Source organism: Psittacula echo (assembly GCF_963264785.1).
Source record: "Psittacula echo genome assembly, chromosome: 3".
Taxonomy (NCBI): domain Eukaryota; kingdom Metazoa; phylum Chordata; class Aves; order Psittaciformes; family Psittacidae; genus Psittacula; species Psittacula echo.
The window spans coordinates 21,644,654-21,667,086 of NC_137736.1; the positions used below are offsets into that span (position 1 = coordinate 21,644,654).

At 39.7% G+C, this 22,433-nt stretch overlaps 1 protein-coding gene across 4 annotated transcripts in view; it reads right to left on the reverse strand.

The window, feature by feature from the left end:
- The window catches only part of NME7 (NME/NM23 family member 7), a 94,575-nt gene extending 72,168 nt beyond the window's left edge, over positions 1–22,407 (reverse strand). For 3 of the 4 annotated variants that reach the window (XR_013956389.1, XM_080612595.1, XM_080612594.1), the window contains exons 1-3: positions 22,291–22,407; positions 3,727–3,834; positions 46–212 (exon numbers count right to left, since the gene is read on the reverse strand). Coding sequence is in view for 3 of the 4 variants with exons in the window: in XM_080612595.1 (XP_080468721.1) it covers positions 46–212; positions 3,727–3,834; positions 22,291–22,293 (278 nt within the window). In the remaining variant the exon portion in view is untranslated. Of the gene's footprint in view, positions 1–45; positions 213–3,726; positions 3,835–22,027; positions 22,180–22,290 lie in introns of all 4 variants that reach the window. The other variant, XM_080612596.1, reaches the window with a different exon arrangement.
- Positions 22,408–22,433: the final 26 nt, after the last annotated feature.

The window sequence follows — 22,433 nt, forward strand, 5'->3', positions numbered from 1 at the left end:
AAAGCCAAACTACAAAGCACCATTTCAAAAAGCATGCATTCTTACTTCTCTTTACGGCTCCCCAGTTTGCGGGCTGTATATTGATCCCCATAGTCCACTAAGGTTAGATGACGGGAAAAAACAGTGATTTTGTTGCCCACAAATAAATCCTCAAGGTGTAGGCTCTCATACTTGGTGCGCTTCAAGAAGGTGCGATGATTCTTCACATCATACTGCAGAGAAAAGAACATTAAAATCTACCATATCAAGAGATCTAAGCTGTGGGCAAACTCAACATAATTTTCACTCTACCTTCAAAAATTTCCACAGTACTGTGGGATTGACTCTGATCACTAAATTGATTTAATTCCTGACCCTTTGGACTTAGAAGTGCACCAGGAAAGCTTAGAAGACTAAACCACAATCACAAATTTATTCCATTTAAATACTCTCAGGCTGACAGCTATCTTTGCATTTTTCATTTCATCATTTCTTTGTGCTAATTCAAGCTGTGATAAATGGTTCAGGTGCCTAGTGGATACCTCTGCCCAGTCTCACTGAGAGTTCCCCCTAGCAGATCTCTGCTGTTTCACAGACCAATGGCTCACACCAGGATCGATGAAGATTTGCACTGTGGCAGGTCTCCCGGGCATCATTCCAATGATACCATGCTTTATTTGACTGCACAAGACTCAGAATTAGGGACGGATGGGTGACTGCAACATTACGTTGAGACATTCTCATTGCCTAAAGCTGCAAGCTCAAAAGCCTGTCAAGTCAATTTAGCTATATGTCATCATTCCAAGCAAGAACCAAGATATTAATGTGTAGTTTTCTGGGTGGGCTGGCAAAGCACAAAAGGCAACCTGCTGAACAGTTTCTTCACTGCATGTGGATATTACAGATGCCTTCTGTCTCCTGAGGAAGCAGAATCTTACGAAAGGAAGAGTTTCATCCTCCTCAGGCCAGACTTACCCTTCTCTGTCTTGAATTACACACCTGTACTGTGCTCCACTGTAATGGTATACAGACTAGAATAGCATTAAAAGAAAGACTACCATTCCCACAAATTTTGGAGTAAAAATTAAGAGTAAAATTACATACTCCTCCATCTTTTGAAACATGTGAATACATTTCTTTCCTGTTAGAAGGCTAAAAGAATTGTAGGTTTTTTTCAGAATAGCCAAAACTTTGCAGATCAGACAATATAAATTATTTTGATACTTCCTTCTGCTGCAGCAGGATTATAAGGAAGAATCTTTCCCTGATGAAACGTCTTTAGCTCCTCATACATGCTCCTAAGTGTCCCCTATTCAAGAGTGGTAGGCAATGAAATGACAACATGCTAAAACCAAAAATAAAGTATCACTTGAATTCAGCACTTGTTTTTTCCTGGACTTTGCCTAGAAGCGTATTAACTGTCTTGACTAAATAGCTGGACATTTCCTTGGTTATATCACTAACAGTTGCTAGAAAAGCACCTTGAGCTTCTTCTTTCTTCTCAAGCAAAAGATTAAGGTGGGGGGAGGCATCTTCCTGAGTTAAAAAATTGTTCTTTAGAGTGGAATTTCGGATTTGCTTTAAAGACCTTTTTATAAAGCAAATGATAAACCACAGCAGAAGTAATGTAAGACTGTTTGGACTGTTTCCCTCCTGCCCATGTACTTGTAGAAGTAAATAATGCAAAACAAAAAAATTTCTCTACTAATAATCTGTCCTTTCTAAAAATTTCTGCTCTCTTTTTAGGAAATCTCCTTCAGAAATAAAACCTGTCCAGGCCGTAAAAATTCCCCGTGAGAGTTATTAATCATGGAAACTTCAGAAAATGGGGCGTCTCTTTGTCATGAGATCCTGTTTGATCATAAGAGCTGCTTGCTGTCATGTGCAAAAACCTATATTGTCTTCAGCTGCAAAGCAAGCTAGAAACTTGCTTCATTATTCCCACTGTCATTTTTCTTCACAGGAACCAAGACATGAAGGATTAAGAAAGAAAAAGAAAGCTGAGGACTTCACACAACACAAGCCTTAAATAGCTCTGCTCCACCCTCAGCTGAGGTGTGTGATAAAGGAGAACTATTGTCCAGGAGGTGGGGAAGGGGATGAAACATCTTTCTCGTAAGCAGGGAAAAGCTGGCTCATATCCATCACCTCCCTTATCCTCAGATACATTAGAGGTAAGAGTGGGCTGTCATCTCCTCAGCAAGATACCAAAAGATGCAGAAGAATTAGGCAGTAACAGAGAATCGATAAATTCTGCGGAAATTAAAAAATAAAATGTCCAGAAAGAATTCTTAATATAATCTCTGTCCACAAATTCATGGCAAAAGTGATTTTGAGACACTCTTTCTATAGAGGTGTTATATGCATTTTTGCTTTTCTAACTCACATCCTGATCACATGCAGTCCATATACACTCGTACCACATACTACTCATATGTACACACCATACTACCTTAAGAGCACACTAGAAAAATGCAAAAGTCTGCTGAGCCACAGGTATTTGATGCTGAATGCATTAAGAAGCTTAAGAACACCTTGAAAGCTCTTGGGTTTGAGACGTCTAGGTGAAATGAACAACAATTTTGCCAGCCTACACATGGTTGTGTAGGAAGATGATTATGGCTCCTGACAGATTAACTGAACTGTCTCTGGGAAATAAATCTAAAAATCCTCACATTTTGACAACTGTGCACATACAGATATCATACAAAGAACTAACTTAAAAGGGACAACATCATGACAGAGTTTCTTTAAAGAGACTATCAGTAAAAAGTGCAAAGAGCATCACCTCCACACAGGTGGGTATCATGGTTTCAGTGAGCAGTAGTTTGGGTAAGAAAAGGCAGATTCCACTAGGTTTCTTATTTCTGCATTTGATATTTATACAGGCAAATTAAAAATTTTATTATAAAATTACTAAGTGCGAATATCCAAGTCTAGGCTATTCTCAGACCCCTAGATCTTCATTAGAAATTGGAAAAGATAGTCCAAACCATTCATTCCTAAAAGGAAGCACAAAGCATTGGTTGGTTTACTAGGATTATCTTTACAGTACATATTACATTTAAATATATATATATAAATGTAATATATGTATATTTTTATATATGCCTGTTGCTGCAAAATGCTTGTTTTAACATGATATCAATAAACAGTGGGGATTAGTTGTATGAACCACAAGTCAGAAAGATCCGTGCAAGCACCACTGATGGAAAAATTTAGATGCCACTGTCTGAAACATGCTTCCTTTCATTAAAACCGAATTAAGAGCAATTTATCAATTTCTCTACTTCGAAAATACTTCTATGTTTTACTCTTCAGAGAATTCTGGAATTTCTGCTGAAGCTTATGCCCCTGTTCGGAATCAGCTTCAAATTACGCTTCTCAAGCAGCAGGTCAGTGTTGCTGAGCTTCAATTCTGAAACCCAAGCAGAGATTGAATAAGAAAAGATTTGTGAAGATGAATCTCTCCAAGTCAAAGCAAGCTTTAAGAAAAAAAGATTATAAACATGAAAGCTATTCCACATGCTTCACATGCTGTGAACTTGTATTTTTGCTTTTCTTTTTGTTTTAGAAATAGAGCAAGACACATGATAAATAACATTTTTTTACCATTTTTTCCTTATGTTACATTTTCCTTTACATTTTCCATCAATAGGCATAGGCAGCAGCTTCCCATTTTGTAAACTGCTTAACTGGATATTACCATTACGACAATAGATTTTTTTTTTTTCCTTTTAGTCTCACCATTTCAACCGATCCATCTTTTGGATAATACAGAAGTTCATAACGCCGAAAGAGTGAAGCATTTGGGTCATACCATTCAGCAGTGAAAGCAAATCTGTCATCTTGACTCTGGGAACAGAAAAGGGGAGAAAAAGGCTATTACAGAAAGCATACATGTTTTATATGTAAAAACACACCAACAGAAAACTTCCTTGCATTTGTTATCAGAAAAGTAAAAAAAAAAGGGAAAAAAAAACCCCAACAAACACTAGTAAATGCATTTGCACACTCCGCGTATCATTTTCTGCTTACCACATCTGGTGACATCTTTTCACTTTTAGCTATCTTTTAAGTATGATGGAACAGCATGGCAGTTTGCCAGGCAATCTCAAAACTTACTCTGATTTTATCAGACACGAAAGGTGGACTGTTGTAGACGTTGTTGTCAGACTTCTTCACTTTGTGAAGTATTTGATCTACTTTCATTTCATAGAAATAATGTGTTTGCTCACAAATGAAATACAGAATCTTAAGATATTTTCTATTCATCCTACAATAAAACACTTTCCTCTTCCTGAGCAGTTATATCTGAGCTGCTGTTAATGATGAGATAAATATATTAAAGTTAAGGACATTAGTTTGATTGACTACTTCATATACAGCATAAATAGCCCAATCTCATTTACAACTCAGTTTCTGCCCCTAAGGAGTGTGACAAGAAAGGTAGACTTCAGTAATCCTAAAACTGTAGCTACACACACAGCTCATCCTTCAGAGGATAACCCTTTGCAGAAATGTAAGCACAAAGGCGATGCAATGCATGTGGACCTGCAGTTCTAACACCTCTTAGTGGCATATGTTTGTTAGCTATCAATACTGCAACATCAGTTATTTTACAGCTGTTAGATGGAACTCTAAATTTTTATTTTCTACACCTCCCCTAAATCTCATTCTAGTCCTGAAGGTAAGCACAGTCTTGCCACAGGCTTCCACTTCTTAGACATATCTGTGCTCTTTTATATATCTTAAATATTTAGATACAACTTGGAGTTCAAGTTAAAGCAATGTAGGTCTTTTTAGTTCTTCAGATTTTAGAGAACAGCAGCATTTCAGCTGTTTCAAAGACTGCTCAGTAAGCAACAGGACAGAAAGAATTCCCACAGGCTTCCATGACTATTCTGGAACATCAGCAGGAAAAGAATAATCATTTTCCTAGTGAGTACAAGCCTACAGAGATATAGACATTAAAAACAAAACAAAACAAACAAACCCCCCCAAAAAAATAACCCAACCCAAAACAAACAAAACAAAACAGCGAGAGTGATCTTGTCAGCGCATTTTTTCTTTCAGCAACTTCAGCTTAAAACTGACTCATGACTAAGTGCTTCTGCAGGTTGAAGTTCTAACACAAACAGCACCAGGAAAGCATGAGATAACGAAGAACAATTTCAGAATTCTACAATGTGATGAATACTTGTGCCTGCTTAGTTAATAGCATCATGGCAAGTGCCCCACCCTCTTGTCAGCCTTTATGGTACCCTTACACTGCAAAACAAAGATATGATTATTATCAAAGAAAGACCTATGCAATGGGGGCAACACACTGCCCTGTGAAGATGCAGCTTTCACTTCTACCTGTAGAATTCTGTGCAGCACCGAAAGCCTTATTTACATGAGCTACTTTAACTTCTGTGTTATCTCTACTCTACACACTGCAGCCTTTGACAATACTTAAAACTCATGTTTTAGGTGCAGTATCCAGAACAAAACCTCCCTAGGGCTTACCCTGGTTCCTGGCCCTGACTTAAGCTAGACATGCTTGTGTCTTAATTGTTGCTGCTGCTGTTCTTCTGGAGATATATAAACCAGAACAAACTCTTTCTTATGTCAAAATTCATACCTTAATTTTTCTATATTGACAATAAGCAATAATAATGGCTGACAGACAACAATAAATTACTGATTTCAACCTTGATCTTAAATACACACACACTGCTGGAAGACATCTGATTGATTAATTTGACCATCATCTTGTCAAGAATGGATGTTACAAAAAACCAGTTCTCTACCAAAGAGGTTGTCTAAAAAGAAAAATGGCCCTATTTCTGGAGTACTGTTTAAGAAGCTGAGTAGTGAGTGATCCATGAAATAAATAAAGATGCACCATTCTTAATCAAGGCCTCCTCACAACATGAAGTCATCTATAACTGCATTACATCATGCTACTTATTTCATACTATAGCATCACTTTAAAATATATTTTCTAGGTAGCAGTTGCCAGAGCAACTACTAATTTTCATTTAAGCAAAACTTCCAAAGCCTCTAAATGCTTACTTGTCTTGGAGAAGTAATGTGTTTCTGTGAATAAGCAAAGAAAACACCATTAGATTTTTCACTTAGTCACTAGTATCAGTCAATGGCATCTTCATGTTTACAGTGAGAAAATACATTGTGTGGCACAGTTTCTCACCAGAAACTACATGTCTGGTGAGGAACTGGTCTGCTTTTTTTCTTTGAAAGCAACCTTGGTTTGAAGATTCATTTGAAATTCATTTTATAAGATCATAATGAATGTCTGAGATATTAATATTTTTATTCAGCAAGCTCTGCCGGCCAGTGCTTCTTACCCAGCTGAATGGCAAAAATGAACATTCTGTATTATCTTCTTTTAGCATTGCAAGCAAAGGCAAAGTAACTTAGACTTGAAAAACACTGCAGACCTAATCCCTCAACACCCAGTAATGTTATCAGCAAGCAGGAAAATTTGAATCAGTTCTTATTCTGTATCTGGAAAATGTGGAGAGCTAACAGTTTTCTAAAACAACCAAAACAAGGTCTATAAAGTTTCTCCTGGGCCACAACTAGAATTTCTCCTGCCTTACAGACATAAAATTATCACAATATATACCTCTAAATGTAAAAAACACTATCAGAAGAAAACTTAAGTGCTTACAGGAAACACTGTAAAAATAATATGGAACAGACTTTGAACAGGTAGATGGTTTCAGAGGCACACACTGCAAAGCGAAGAAATTCAACATTAAAAGCAAACTGAAGACCCTTCCAGACAAGCATACTGTGAAACACAGACTGCAATTTTGCTATTGCAGATTCATGCGTATAGTCTTAGAACAGTATAAGACAATCCTGAAGACAATCAAGACATGGAGTAATGTGAACATGGTCTGGTGAGCCCTTTTCAGGCATCACTGTAAAACTGCCACTCCAAGTCATCAAAAATTTAAAATTCAAGTCAACAACCAATTTAAAATCCTGAGTTTAAAAAAAACAAGTACATCCTAAGCTCATAATACATCTTTTTAAATAAGAACAAAGACTTTCAATAACTTATTTAGAGCAGGAGTAGGATTTTTGAAGGCAAAAAACAAACACAAAAACCTGTCCCCTTCCCATCACATACTGGAAGGATTGCAATAAAAATTTAAGTCTTCACAGCCCTGAAATCATCTTTTCTGAACACTTACTTTCAATCAATTTACTGCTCTATCAACAAAACTGGTATGGCAAACAACTTTCTTGCACAACCTTTCACTAATGTGCCCTAGACTGCAACGTGGGAAGGAGGCTCATAGATGAGACAGTAATATGGGAGACATGCAAAGTTTCATCCTTGTTCATCCTCCTAACAAAGGAAACTCAAAGAGAAAATATTGTCCAAAGCAGAGTGATTAGAGAGCACTGATGGTGGTATCATGTTCAATGCACCTCACAGCTCCAGACCAATACTGAATCCTGAAATGGGAAGATTTCACAGCCCTTGACCAGAGAGCCCTAGCATCTCACGCCCCCAGGAAATGGCTCAAACACATTAGTCACCAGTGAAGTCACATCACTGTGAACAGCTTGAGTAATAATAAATCAAGTGACTCTATAAATACATTATAAGTAAAAAAATTCTTGCTTTAAAACATTATTTTCCTTTAATTTCTGTACCATACCCTCATTAAAATCACACATAGCCTCCGCTCTCACGACTAAGCAATTAACCGAGCAATACCTAATGGGGGAGACACAATTTTTCATAACTTTTCACATCAGTGGAAAAACTACCAGCATTAAAAATCCCAGCAGTGACTGTGCGCTTTATAGTTACATACTGATAGTTTTAGAGTAGCTGTCTTGAGCTCAACTTTTACAGCCCCTTTCCATGGTAAAATCTAAAGCCACTGAAATCAGTGATGTCAAGAGTTCACCCCTGTGAATACAGAAAGAATAATCTTTTTCTTCCTTCCTCTTTTAACAAACTGTACAGAAAAACATTTGGATGCATGTGTAGGTTTTGCTAGCTTACGCTTTTTTGTTTATATTGGTATGTGTGAATATGCAGTAGGATGGCTTTGTGCACATGAGAAACATCTACTGAAGTACAGCTGAATTAAAAAAACCAAAATAAATCTGATACTGAGTTCTCAAAGTGATGGGGGAAGCAGTCATTCTCAGCTAAACCCAAGCACTTATGAAAGAACTGTGCTCACAAAAAACTCTGCTGCAGAAGGAAATGTTTTCTCTGGAACATGGAGAACATCTTTGGACAGAGGCTTAGGTGACATGGTTTAGTGGGAGGTGTCCCCGCCCATGGCAGGGGGGTTGGAACTTGTTGATCTTAAGGTCTTTTCCAACCCTAACTATTCTATGATTCTATAGCTGCCAAGGAAGCTCGTAACCAGGTAGCAGAATGCTTAGCAAGCTGGACAGCTGTCCTGTAAACCTTTTAGACTACCACAGGGCTTCTGTTCTGCAGTAAAACAAAAGCAAATCTTCCAAAGGTTTTCATGAGAAGCAACTGTGGTAGAACAGCAGTTCAGGGAGTTACTCCTGCATGGGAAGGTGGAGAAACAATTTTATCCCTCTCATCTGAACCATGAAGAACATATCTCTGGATTTCGTTTTTCCAGCTTCAAGATGCCTCCTGACTGCCATACTATTTGTCTGTTCTGGGGTGTGTACTTTTGTCCTCTTCCTCTAGTTGTGACTACAAATTTCAGCCTAGAGTTTCTCTTACAATGGAGATCACAGGGAATCAGGAACCACATAACCACTGCTGGTTATGTGCACACTCAGCTTAATCACAGCCTAAGGAATAGTGAAATGATTCCCCTTCCTATTATACGGGCGACATGTTTTTACTAAGATCCTGCCTTTCACATGAGTTTCTTTTTTTTCCATTAGAAAGATAATTCTGTCCCATCTATAAGCTTAAAGTTAGTATTTTTCTGAGAGTTTGTCACTTTATGCTTTTGAGCTGTAATCTCTGTGATCTGTAATTGACTGGAACAAATATCTGTGCTTAAACTAGTTATCAGCCTGCAGCTTATTATAATCCCTTTAACTTAATACTCAAGACAACTTCACATAAAACAGCATCAAAATACTTCTTAAAATTATAAAACCCCCGAGGTATCTAGAAAATGGATCTTCACATGCTATTAGCAATCTGGTCTCTATAAGGCTTATACATGTTATCAGGAACTTCAACATGCAAGACACATCAACACAGGCTCATGGCCTGTTGCCCACATATTTGGAAGTTTGGAAGTCATGAAGAGTATTGCTACATTGTAAGCAGGCTGCTTCCTGTCTGCTGCTCCTTTGATCTTTTCAGCGACTCAATGACATTGAAATCAGACCAGAGAGAAAAAGAATCAAGTGAGCTGAATAAATCCCCAACAAAGCAATAAAAAGACTGCAGGAACCTCAGTAAAAGCTGAATCATAGCCAAAAGGATCCATCTTGATATCTGTACTCTGTATTTTGTAAAACTGCTATCACAGGGAAAACCTGCAGTCAAGCACTGATCTAAGAATTAAGCTGTTTCTATGAAAATAACTAGGAACAGGATGGAGCAGCAGACAGGAACATTGAACGGGTGTTTCTCCTATTACACAAAAACCCCCAAACTTTCTGGAAAAACTCCCTTGAAACTTTCTAAAATTCTGGCAATAGTTTTAAGAAAAACATTTCTTTTACAACCTGCCCCCCCAAAGCAGACTGGTGGCACTCTCAAAAATACTTTGGAAGAGCAAGAATATTTTTATAAAAATTAGGATGGTATCAAAAGACAAGGATATAAATTATTTTAAAACCTTTCTGGTGAAGATATCAAGAAGCTGACTGACCCCAACATCAGGTAGTCTGCTTATGCATGAACATTTGCTTACTTTACGCTTTTAGGGAAAAAAAAGGAAAAAAAAAAAAAATCACAATTGTATATGAGTTTGCCAGCCACTCTCTTTGGCAAAAAAAAAAAAAAATAGCATTTGTTGAAAAGGCCAGTTAACAGGCATCTTTCTCCTTGTCTTTCCTCTTTGTAGGTTTTACAAAAAATTTACTATTGCTGTACATTTTGGCATTCCTTAGCCACATGTTGGCCTCATGCTCTTCAGACCGCAGGCTGAAGTGGGGACCTGACCAGCCTTTATCAAGAATATTATTCTCAGAATTGGGTCCAGAAGTTACTGTTGTAGATGTACATAAACCTCTAACAGAAGGCATTTAAGTCCTTGTCCTGGGTTCAGCAGCAGCAGTCAGTTTTTCTCCTTCTTAGTAGCTAGTGCAGAGCTGTGGTTTTGACTTTCGGCCTGGGAATAATACTGATAAAGCCAACGTTTTCAGTTGCTGGTCAGAATGTTTAGCCTGACCAAGGACTTTGTGAGTCTCATGCTCTGCCAGGGAGGAGGAGAAGCTGGCAGGAAGCACAGACAGGACACCTGACCCAAACTAGCCAAAGAGGTATTCCATACCACAGCACATCATGCCCAGGATGTAGAACTGAGAGTCCCTGGAAGGGCTGGATCGCTGCGGGGTGGGGGTGAGGTACCGGTCGGTGAGCAGTTGTATTCTCTTCCCTTGTTATTTCCTTTATCATTGTTATTGTTGGTAGCAGTAGTGATTTGTGTTATACCTTAGTTATTAAACTGTTCTTATCTCAACCCGTGGGAGCTGCATTCTTTTGATTCTCCTCCCCGTCCCTCCAGGAGCGGGAGGAAGAAAGGTGGGGGGGGAAGTAGACTGCGTGGTTCTAATTTACAGCCTGGGCTTAAACCATGACAGTCCTGCTATGAATTATTTGAAACAGTCCCTCAAAATTCATTAAGTCACCAATTGCTCATCTTCCAGACCACTCATCACTGCAGATTTCACTCTGCTTTCTGGTTCTGCATAGGACTCCAGCACAAAGGAAAAGAAAGTCACTGATAAACTCCTTGTCGGAGGAGCAGGTCATGAATTTCAACCAGATCTATCTCCACCTTCCTCAAAGGCACAGTCTTATACTCCCCCAGCATGCCAAAGATAAAAGCACTGTCACAATACCACCCGCTTTCTTAAGAGCCCCAGAAACACTTTGCATTTTGATTGCTCTAAATGGTTCGCTTATTAGCTGTCCTGTTCTCCCATTCTAACATCCCCCTAGCTTTGCTTTAGTTTCAGCTGAATGCTTTCAGATGCATCTATCCAGAGAACTGCAGGCCTCGCAGGATGCCCAGCTTTCCAAGTAGCACTGAGTGCTTATGAATTCAGAACTTCACACAAAAAAATGGAACTTCAATTAGCCTCAAAGATGGTCTCAGCCAGTGGGTTAGGAGTGCTCCTCTTTCATGTAAGGACATCTTAAATCTGACAGGCCCCTGCAAATAAATCTATAAAGCTGAAAAAAATAAAATAAAAAACATTTGAAACATTGGAATCTCTAAAAAAAGTTACATAAAAAGTCAAGACATCAAATGGGACATATCTTAAGCATGAACTTAAAACAGTGGAGATTTAGGTTAGATACAAAGAAAAAAAAATTTTACTGTGAGGTTGGTAAGGCACTGGAAGAGGTTGCCCAGAGAAGCTGTGGCTGCTCCATTCCTGGCAGTGTTCAAGACCAGGTTGGATGGGGCTTTGAGCAACTGGTCTAGTGGAATGTGTCCCTGCCCATGGCAGGGGTTTGGAACTGGGTGATCTTTAAGGTCCCTTCCAACCCAAACCACGCTATGATTCAATGTGAATCTTTTCATGGACTTCTGTGCAATCTCAGGCAAGTCAACTTCATCTTTTGTGCATCCTTTTCTCCAGCTATAACAAAATCCTTATTCTGGGAGGGCTTGCCACTCTGGGCATTAGTAAATAAAAGGGATACTTGTATTATAAAAGCTGTAAAGCAATTCTAGCTTATACAAATCAGGCAACTTAACTTCTTTTTATACAGTCTATGCCTGGACTGCTACAGAGAGATGCATTTCAGAGGGCAAAGGAATGGTTAGCTAAATGTATGCTGTCTCTTCATCACAAGGCAAACCACTTGCTTCTTCATCAGACGTCTGTATCTTCATAGTTTCCAGATACTGCATGCTCTTGAGTCAGGCTGAACAAGGACAGTATGTTTAACTACAACAGGCAACAATCTTAAGCAAATAAACTCCCAAACCACTACTTTCAGCTTTCCTCAGGACTACTTGTCATTACTGAATGACAAGTACTTCTGCAAACACGACAAATAATGAGGCCTGGTTCTCCATGCTTATGTTTCTTGGCTGTTTTGAATTCAGCCTCTCTTCAGTTCAGGCATTTAATAAGGGCTCATACCCACCTGGACTCTCTGAAGCCTAAGTAGGGCTGAGTTCACACTGAAGTTTTTCCTGTAAAGATTCTTTCGGGGGTTTTCCCCACCTCTCCCCAGTCTTGTAAAACCTGGAGGAACATCATTATCCGTCTGCTAAATCTGACTGAATCTACCATTAAATTTCAAACTTCCCAGGGGAAAAAATTAGTGGTCAGATACACACCAACAGACTGTGATCACAAACTTTGGTTTTCTGTGGCAAACAGGCTGAAAGCAGATGCATGAAAAACATCTATTTACACACTACAAGTAATTCTCCATCATAAATAATTCGGGGTTTTTTTTTAAAAAAAAAGGCATTTGTGAAAGAAAATAGAAAGGCAAAAAAAGTGCAGCCACTAAATGTTAGTGACAATTCTGCAAGGCAGAAATAAGAAACTTCAGACATACTGGTGGTATTTCACAAATGACATTGAGTGGCAGAAAAGTGCTCTTTTTTTTCAACATTGTAATGTACCTTAAATACCCACATGAATCCTCAGCAGTGCACACTTATTAAATTGTGTTATTCAACCCATCTTCTACCTTCACAGTTCCTGTAATACAGGCTATTTTCCAGGCAAAACTTAAATCTACAATACTGTGTAGATAGAGCACTCAATTAGCTCTGTCTCTTAAAACTCATTTTCCTCCTCCTCTTCTATTCATGTTTCTGACACATGAGCTGGTATAATTTTTAGAACTCCAATTCTGTAGCCCCCTCACTGCTGTTGGACCTGCCACTGCTTTCTCGACAGGCTTTTCTTTGGTCAAAAAGTAAAATCAGAAGATCACTTTTCAAATGGAGAAACATCTGGCAACTGCAATTTCCATGGCAGTGTCTTGACTGCTGATGATTCTCAATCTAAACCTCACATTCAGAAGTGCACTCATGAATTTTGTAAGCTTATCTCTTTTTATCCTCCCCCAGTAGAGAACAAATTGTACCTATTGAAAATTTCACACAAATTCAAGGTGACTTTTTTCAAATTAATTAAACATTGCTTAAAATTATTAAAATTCTTAATAATCTTTGGAAATCTATTAAATGAGTCAATCAAACACTTAACCGCATTTACATTCACCTTCCTGCAAACAGGTGCTACATCCTTTACATTCACAGTTATCTGACTCCAAATATTCCTGGTACCCGGGCTTCTCAGGTGCCTTTTGGACTGTTATGGCTATTGCTGGCTGGACCATCTGTTGCCAACTAACATGGGGATACTTCTGCCTCTGTAGCACTAACCAAGTGAATCTTGCTCTTCGACTGGGATCTCAGTTCAGTAATCATCCGCATATATGCTCAAGGGTTGTGATGAACACAGCTCTAGAAGGCTGAAGGCCTCAAATTTTCTTACTAGATTTAGGAATCTGCAATCCCACCTCTCATCTGTGAAATTATCTTGCTGTTCTGACAATTCACTAAACAAGAACTGTTCTTTTACTACTAGATTATGTAAATTCTGTAAGCTTCCTACAAAGTGTGTAGGCATGATTAGTGTAACCTATTCTTTTTTCCCCAGTCTCTCATAAAAGAGAATCAAGAATTCAAATCTTCAACCATTAACTCTAATCCTCTGCAATTATACGTTATAGTTAAGTATTTAGTTACAGGATTCATGTTATTCTTCTAATTATGGAATATAATTTCTCTAAAGCTCACAAAGGATGCTATACTGCTGTTGACTGCTCTGTGAAGACAGGTTTAGCTTTAGAAGGCCAGGTACACCTTGTCTTCAGGGGAATGTGTCCCCATTTAATGCATGGTTATAAAGCTGCAGATCATAAATTATATTATTGTACTCGTAATTACATGATCACATGCAATTCCTCTAAGTACAGTCAGTAGTGCTCAGCATGCTCATCTGCCTCCACTAACTCAAGAAGAGTCTGACAATGATATCAGCAAAAAGCAGAGCTGCTCCCTGACTTATAACAGCATTTATAACATGTCATCTCACCTAATTACATCTGAGCACAAAGTTTAGGTACTTTTCACCAGTCAGTAGTAGGAGAAACTAACATTACCATGGTCAGCTGCTGAATGCTGCGTCTCTGACTTTGAACTATGAGGTTAGTGTCTGTATGTGATCCAAATACATTGAGCTACCTGTGCACATCCCATTACAAGATCCAATCTATCCTGTATTTACAGGAAAAAACATTTTTGAAAGGCTCAAAACTTGGCCCCAAATTAAAACTGATGGCAATACTCAAAGGTAGTCATCTTTCATAGAGACCATTCCTCTGGCAAACATTCAGCTTTCAATTTCCAGTCTTTTTGCAACTAAAGTTCTTCAGAGGAACACTGAACTTACTTTTTTTCTTATTAGGATTCTGAAATGTTTTCAATTTTTCTTCCTTCCCCTCCCCTCCCCTTCTTATTCAAGTCTTCCATTATACTTTCAACCTCCAGTAGAAACTGTCTGGAAAATTTCAAGCCGAATAGTTAAAATTTCAGAAAGTTATGAGCAGTTGGAAGCAGAGGTTTGAAAGGGAACACCTACAAATCCTGAACCAAAGCTATCAGCAGCATTTCAAATTAGCATAATGCCTACAGCATCTTCAGATTATCTCAGTTCATAATAATCTTTTGAAAAGCATTTTTTACAAGAATCAGCTGGTTGCCTTGGAACCACAGCTAAGGGAGGAAGGGTCCTTCAGCCAGCTGATACCACATGCATGAGCACTCAGGAGGTTGTGTGAATGCTCTAAAGACCACATATCCTGCATCTACCTTGATCAGTCAGAGCTTATAACAGTCAAGTAACAATTTACAATCCTGTGAAGTAGACAATATCCTGACACATTTCTTATTCACTGCCGTGGGCATTTAACACAAGCATTTTGTCTGCACTGCTGTTTAACTAGATGTTGACACTAAAATACTGTTTTTTCTCAGATTGCATCAAATATTAATTCTAAAGTAGTTGGACTAAATCCAGATTTCAGCTAGTACAGATGTCGTGGTCATATATCCTTCATTCTGAAGTCAGGCTAATGACAAGCTACATGTGAACAGAAGTTTCCGTGATAAAAGCTGTGATTTTTAAAAACATAATTAAGGTCGTTAAAATTACTGAAGAATTCCATGCAAATACAGAGGGTAAAACAGGCTCTCTGGAACCCATCTCTGGAGAGAGCCACTTCTTTGCAAATACAGGAGCACCCTCTGGTGCTCAAACACAGGTTGAGCACCTTATTTAAACCTCAAGAATCAACACACAAAATGATCTGCAAAAAGCCATCTGTTTGCTGTCTCTTCCTAGTGCATCATGCCTCAAAATTAATAACCTTATAAAAGGATTTAGAAACTACTAAATTATATAAGACAGATCGCCACAGTCTTTGTGATAAAGTCCTTTCACACAGGAAAACTGCTAACACACAAGCACGTGGCCTTCTTCAATATCTGGCCTCCAAAAATGTCAACACCACATGTTTTAAATGAGTATCAGAGCTAAGCACTCCAAGACAACTTGCAAGGGCCACCTCACAGAGTTTCTATGATACTGAGAACATACTTCTTTATTAGGCATTAGTGTGAAAAACAAAGAATTTCTACCTTTCGTATGTGCTTATCTGATTAGGGAATATCCTGATACAAGGTCTCCAGGGAGACCTTATCACAGTGTTCCAGTACTTAAAGGGGGGGCTAAAAGAAAGCTGGAAATTTTTACAAGGGCATGTAAAGTCAAGGGGAATGGCTTTAAACTGAAAGTGGGGAGATTTAGATTAAATATAAGGAAGAAATTCTTCCCTGTGAGGGTGGTGAAGCACTGGCACAGGTTGCCCAGAGAAGCTGTGGCTGCCCCATCCCTGACAGTGCTCAAGACCAGGCTGGATTGATGCTTTGAGCAACCTTGTCTAGTGGAAGGACACCTTCCAGTGGCAAGGGAGCTGGAACTAGGTCACCTTTAAGGTCCCCTCCAACCAAAACCATTCTGTTTCTATGATATTCTTGTTACACATGCAAAAAATTGCTAAGCTGTCATTCTTATTACTAAGCTGCAGCAGCGTGTCCCAGAGCCCAGCTATACAGATTTTATTCCCTTTATCAAACCTTACACTGCTTTTCCTCTTTCTTTCCATTTTGTTGGCTGGTAGAGAACTACCATGTTCCACCCACAAAACACAACTGAGTGACCTTGGTGTGTTGCTTATGCACCAGTGCCTCTTGTTTCCATCTGTCTAAGGAGACAAGTAAACACAACATATTTTGCGAGGATTAGGCCAAGCACAGTGCTTACTTCCAGGAAACAGTACTTTTGGTGATTATTTCCAGTAGCAACAATTCATGGAAACAGCCCTCTTCAGACTCACAAAAACAGGTGTTCCCTACTATCACAGTTTCTCACCAGCCAGTTAATGATTGGCAGGGTATACTAGCTGGATATACTAGATTACCACAATGTTTTAGAAACTGGCACTAAAATGCTCAATTGAACAGTCAAAAATGCTTTTCAGAGGCACACTATTCTGTTTGAACGCTATTGAACAGAAAAGATAAAACATTCAGGTTTTTGTGTTTAGCCACTGGCCACCAGGGTCTAAAGAATACAAGATGCGATATGAGGCTGGAAACAGAGCCTGCTCAGCTCAGAGAATGCTGAGGCTGACTTTGCTATTTTCTACAACTACCCAACTGTAGGACACCAAAGACAGGTCTAGACCCTTCCCAAAGGTGCACAGCAATAGCAAAAAGGACACAAGTTGAAACATGGGACATTCCAGTTACACGTTAGGAAGAAACTTTAGCTCAAGAGTGGTCAAACGCTGGCACAGGCTGCCCAGAGGTGGACGCAACCTCCATCTTCAGAGATGTTCAGAACATGCCTGTACACAGCCTGGAGAAGCCTTGTCCGGTTAGACCTGTTTTGAGCAGGTTGGAGGTCCCTTCCAACCTGAATAATCAATCTATGATTCTTATTATAGCTTGGCAGCTTCTTGACCAAAGGTAATTACCATCCTTTCAAGCTTCCCCAGAGCCTACAGAGATCTGTTGTGTGCATACATTAACAATGATCTAGATGTGCTTTCAAAATTTAAGACCTCTGGCAGGACGTTCTTAAGTATAAATTTTATCCCTATCAAATCTGCCTGTAACAATTCCCTGAATAACCACCAGCTATGTCACCAAATTCTATTATTTTTAATTTCCATTTGAAAGTTTGTAACTTTCCTTTATTCCCAGCGACAGTTCACTGAGTAATTCCTGAGTTTCTTCAGCTTCTGACAATGTAAAAAAGAAACCCAAAATACAATGAGAACAGACGTGTCAAAGTTTTTAAGAACTGCACCTACAATCCAAAGGATCCAGAGAGACCTGGTTTTATCTGGGTGATAAATGGAGATGAGTACAGAATTTATCATTAGGCAATCCTAGATAATTTTGACTATTATAATGTAAACTCTTTGAGCCACTCCATCAGAAGAGCCATCAATGGATCTAAAATTACTTTTAGAGGTGGCAATTTCTGCAAGCCAAAGCCAAGATTTGGCTAGAGTAGGAGGTAATTTATCTCATGGATTCTGAACCTGTCAACTTTAAACTTATAGGGTGGTATTTTATATAGCGCATAATGTCATAAAGATGGCAGCATCATACCCAGCTTCATTTGGCTGACAGAGTGCAAAGACTGCAATTTTATTGGCTACATTTTCTGCAATATACACAGCCTATCTGCTCAAGAAGTAAATTAACAGTATTTGGAAACACTAGCTCAAGAAGAAACCACATCATACTTTTGATGCTCATACAAAGACTCACCATACAATAAGCATTTAAAGGCTACCTGATAGCATTTTGCTTATTTTTTCCTCATGTTGCATACCATACTTTGTCTTTCCCTGTGATGAATGTTGCAAATGACAGTTAGCCATTAAGGAAGGAAAACGGTCTTTGCAGCTGGTTTTGTCATGCAATCTTACACCTGAAAGGGTCAGGCCATGATGCAGCTGAAAAAAGTCAATTTAATCACCAGCTGGCACCACAGCGAAATTGAGTCTTGTTTTAAGACCAAAGAAGCAAATCTTAAGCATCAGGAAATTGTCTTTGGAGGAGATTTTGCATCTTTTCCTGGAAGAACTAAAAATGGTTTGTTTTTTTGATTGGTTGGTGGTGGTAGTAGTGTTTTGTTGTTTTGGTTTTTTTAATGGCAACTATTTTGCAACAGAAAGTATATAATTCGGAAATTGTTAAAAGTTATCTTATAAACATGCACTTTTTAGGAAAGTCTATTAACAGGAAGGAGTTTTGTCTCTTTATATGTTCAGCTCTGAATGACAGCTCTTCACCAAAGTTACCCCATTTTACAAGTTAATCCAGTATGGTGATATTACTGGTTCCCAAATTAAACTCCTGTAAACCAAGGTATGTTGCACAGCTGCCCCATGAGCTGCATTGTTTTTATAAAGTCTTCAGCTGAAAATCTGATTGCACCATGATATGCTGGATAACCCAGGACTCAACTTTTGTCAAGTTCTAGAAACAGCTGATTCACTTCCTATTTTCTGACTTCCATTTTCGAAATCATGAAATAAGTCTTTCCACTGATGAATCAAAGTGGTTTAAGAAATTATTAATTTTTATTCCCTGTCTAAATTGAGAATTTCCATGTTTATGTTCTCTAAGACTGGGGTTTTACCAATGAACTGATGGTAATAACAACAAACACGTAACATACAATTTGTAAAATCTTCTGTTGGAGTGAGCTGAACTGCTAATCTCCAGATATATTCCAGACTGGTCAAAATTACAAGACTGCAGTCAAATTACAAGACTGCAAGCTCTGGCAACCTACCCCAGGAGACTTCATATCTATTTTCTCAACTTTGCAAAAAGAACTAAGGTAGTTGGACACTAAAATTCCACTGACCATTCGCTTCTACATCCACAAAATCAAAGTCAGATGGCATCATATTAGACAAGTCACCCGGCTTTTATGTGCCTCGATTTCTTTATGGTCAAGGCAGAAATGTTTGTCTATGCTGTTGTTCAAAGAGTCTTTGTAATGTATGCTACAGTTGGCAAGTGTGCAGGGGTAAGAATAGTTGTTTTAAAGAGTGGAGAGAAAGGAAATAATCCAACTACACCTGTGTACAGCCTCTCCAAATGCAATAATGCTCTGTATCTGTGTGACACATTGCTTGCGTACAGAGGCCATTATTTTCTGGCAAATGCTCTATTTCTGTATCTGTAACATTTTGAAGTGTCAGAGTGCACCAGAGTCATTAATAAAAAGACACTAACATTAACTTCAATATATTCCTGCATTTGATTATATGAAAGGCATCATTAAAGAATAATGAATTCCAGCAGTCAAGAGAGACAGCACATCTCAGATGGAGATAAGCAAGTTTCCCTTTGGGAATTTACTGCTCATCATCCACAGCAGCAATCAAGACACCAGAATGCCTTGGAACTGATTTGAAATACTGTCTGGGATCTGATGACAATGAAAACTGTTTTCAATGATTAGCAGACCTTTAAGCCAAACTGCAGTCACAGAAAGACATATAACTGCAGGATATTTCAGGCCATTTCTCCCCTTATCTTAGCTTCCACCACAGTTATGTGCCCAGTTTTACAAGATACACAACTGTTTCCACTGTACTGTTTCCCTATGACTGAAGTACAGGGTCTAACACAAATACACTCCAAACTGATTCCACTAAAAAGTTATTGCATTTTTCTTTCTGTGGCTATGATATGACTTATAACAGGTTTCTTTCTGAGTAGAAATATACATTTAAAATTATGCAACTTATACTACTGTCTGGAAGCAATACAGTATGAACGGTTCATTACTTCCAGAACATAATTAGGTTCATGAGGCTAAAATCCAGCTTGTAGATCAATATTTGAATCCACCAGAAGGAGTCTTTTGATGAGTCAATTGAGTCAATTGTTTGATTCACTGATCCTGAGAAAAGATGTTTTGAAGATGTTTGAGATGGATCAGGCATGTAAAGTCATAGTGTCTAACAGTCACATAACTTACCCCTTTCCCAGGATGCTGTGTCCATGTGTCCATACCTAACTGGGCAGCATGCATTCCCAAAACACCTATTTTCCCATTGTCTTTCAGCTACCAAATTATTCTTACTGTATTTTAGGAAACTGACAGTAGGAAGCACACATAAGTGGGAAAATGGGTGGCTTTGTAAGCATAAAAGCAAGAAGCAGGGCTGTAACACTTGAAAGACCAGGGTAAACTAGAAAAATCATCATGCAATGGAATTATGACAACAGATCATGCAGTTCCTGTCACTGAAATCTTTTCAAAACAAATTCAACAACTTCATCATTAAACATTTTCTAAGGTTTAACATTGCTTTTATCAGTTAACTTGGTGCCACCTCAGAAATAAAGGGAGGTTAGAAATATATCACATTCATAGTGATAATCAACTACAACAAAGCAAACATTCCACTTAAGTGACATCTGTGCAAAGTCACAAAGCAGGACTTCCGATGACATGAATAAATTCAACATGGAACTGAAAATTACAATTTTGCCTGGATTAAACCAGACTTGCAACCCTTATATTTGAAAACAAACACTGGCATTCCTACTTTAGTGGCAGATGCTGATCCTGAGTTTGTGTTCTGAAAGCAAAGTGGAAACAAAGCTGCTACACAGGCTGGAGGAGACGGAGCAAACCTGAGCTATTGAGGCAGGTATTTAAAGCTGAACACACTTAGCAGGTGCATCAGCCAGGCTTTCATATGTATCTTGCATATGTGTTCAAGTACAAAATTCAATTCAAAATTGCTGGGTTTTAATCAGCTTTGCAACACTGATTTTTGCGTATCACCTTCAGCAAAGGGGACTCAATCAGTTATCAGTGCAAACTGGTTTTTCATTAGAGCCCCTGCCTCAACATTCCTGCATTACCAAAAAGAAGATCCAGGCAAGGACAAAGACTGCTGCACCTAGAATGTATTCTATTCTTAAAATTCACCAGCTGCCTTCCCACTGGGTCATAGAACCATAGAATGGTTTGGGTTGGAAGGAACCTTAAAGATAGCCTAGTCTCAACCCCCTGCCATGGGCAGGGACACCTTCCGCTAGACCAGGTTGCTCAAAGGCCCATCCAACCTGGCCTTGAACACTGCCAGGGATGGGGCAGCCACAGCTTCTCTGGGCAACCTGTGCCAGTGCCTCAGCACCCTCACAGTGAAGAATTTCTCCCTTATATCTAACCCAAAACTCCCCTCTGGTAGGTTAAAGCCATTCTCCCTTGTCCTGTCACTACATGCTCTTGTAAAAAGTCCCTCTCCAGATTTCTCATAGGCCCCCTTTAGGCACTGGAAGCTACTAAGATCTCCCCAGAGCCTTCTCTTCTCCAGGCTGAACTCTTTCAGCCTGTCGTCACAGGAGAGGTGCTCCAGCTCCTGGATCATCTCCGTGGCCTCCTCTGGACTCACTCCAACAGAGTCCACATCCCTCTTGTGTTGGGAGCTCCAGAGCTGGACGCAGTACTGCAGGTGGGGTCTCATAAGAGCAAAGGAGCAGGATCACCTCCCTCGACCTCATGTTGATGCAGTCCAGTTTCCCGAACTAGCCGGTCCCTAATTGAGGGGGGGCTCGAACATGCAAACATCTTCCTGGTTGGGTCCCAACGAGACCTAACGGCAGACTAGCACTACCTACTGACTGCGCCTCACAAGAGCCCTCAGAAAGGAGCGAGAGAACGGGCCAGGGCATACCTTAAGCCACCCCGCTCACACCGACGAGATCAGCCCCTGAGGAGAGCCCTGAGAGGAGCCCTGGGCCCGCGCCGCGGCCGTTATTCTCAGCTGCACTCCGCACCACCTGGCCCGGGGCTGAGCTTCATCCCGCAGCCCGCCTCTGCAGCCGCCTAGAAGAAAGAGGCCGGCATGACGGCGCGGAGCTGCTGCCACTGACCCTCACCCTCCGCGGCCCTGGTCCCGCTCGTCCCATCCCGACCCAGCCCCGCGGCGGTGCTCACCATGGCGATGGCGGCAGCTGCAGGAAGAGCCGCTTCACCCTGCTGCGGCGAGCGCTACGTGACGGACCCTTGGCAACCGAAGCCCCGCCGCCGTTCGCGGCCCAGCGATTGGCAGAGGGGGCCTACGTCACCTGGGAGCGCTC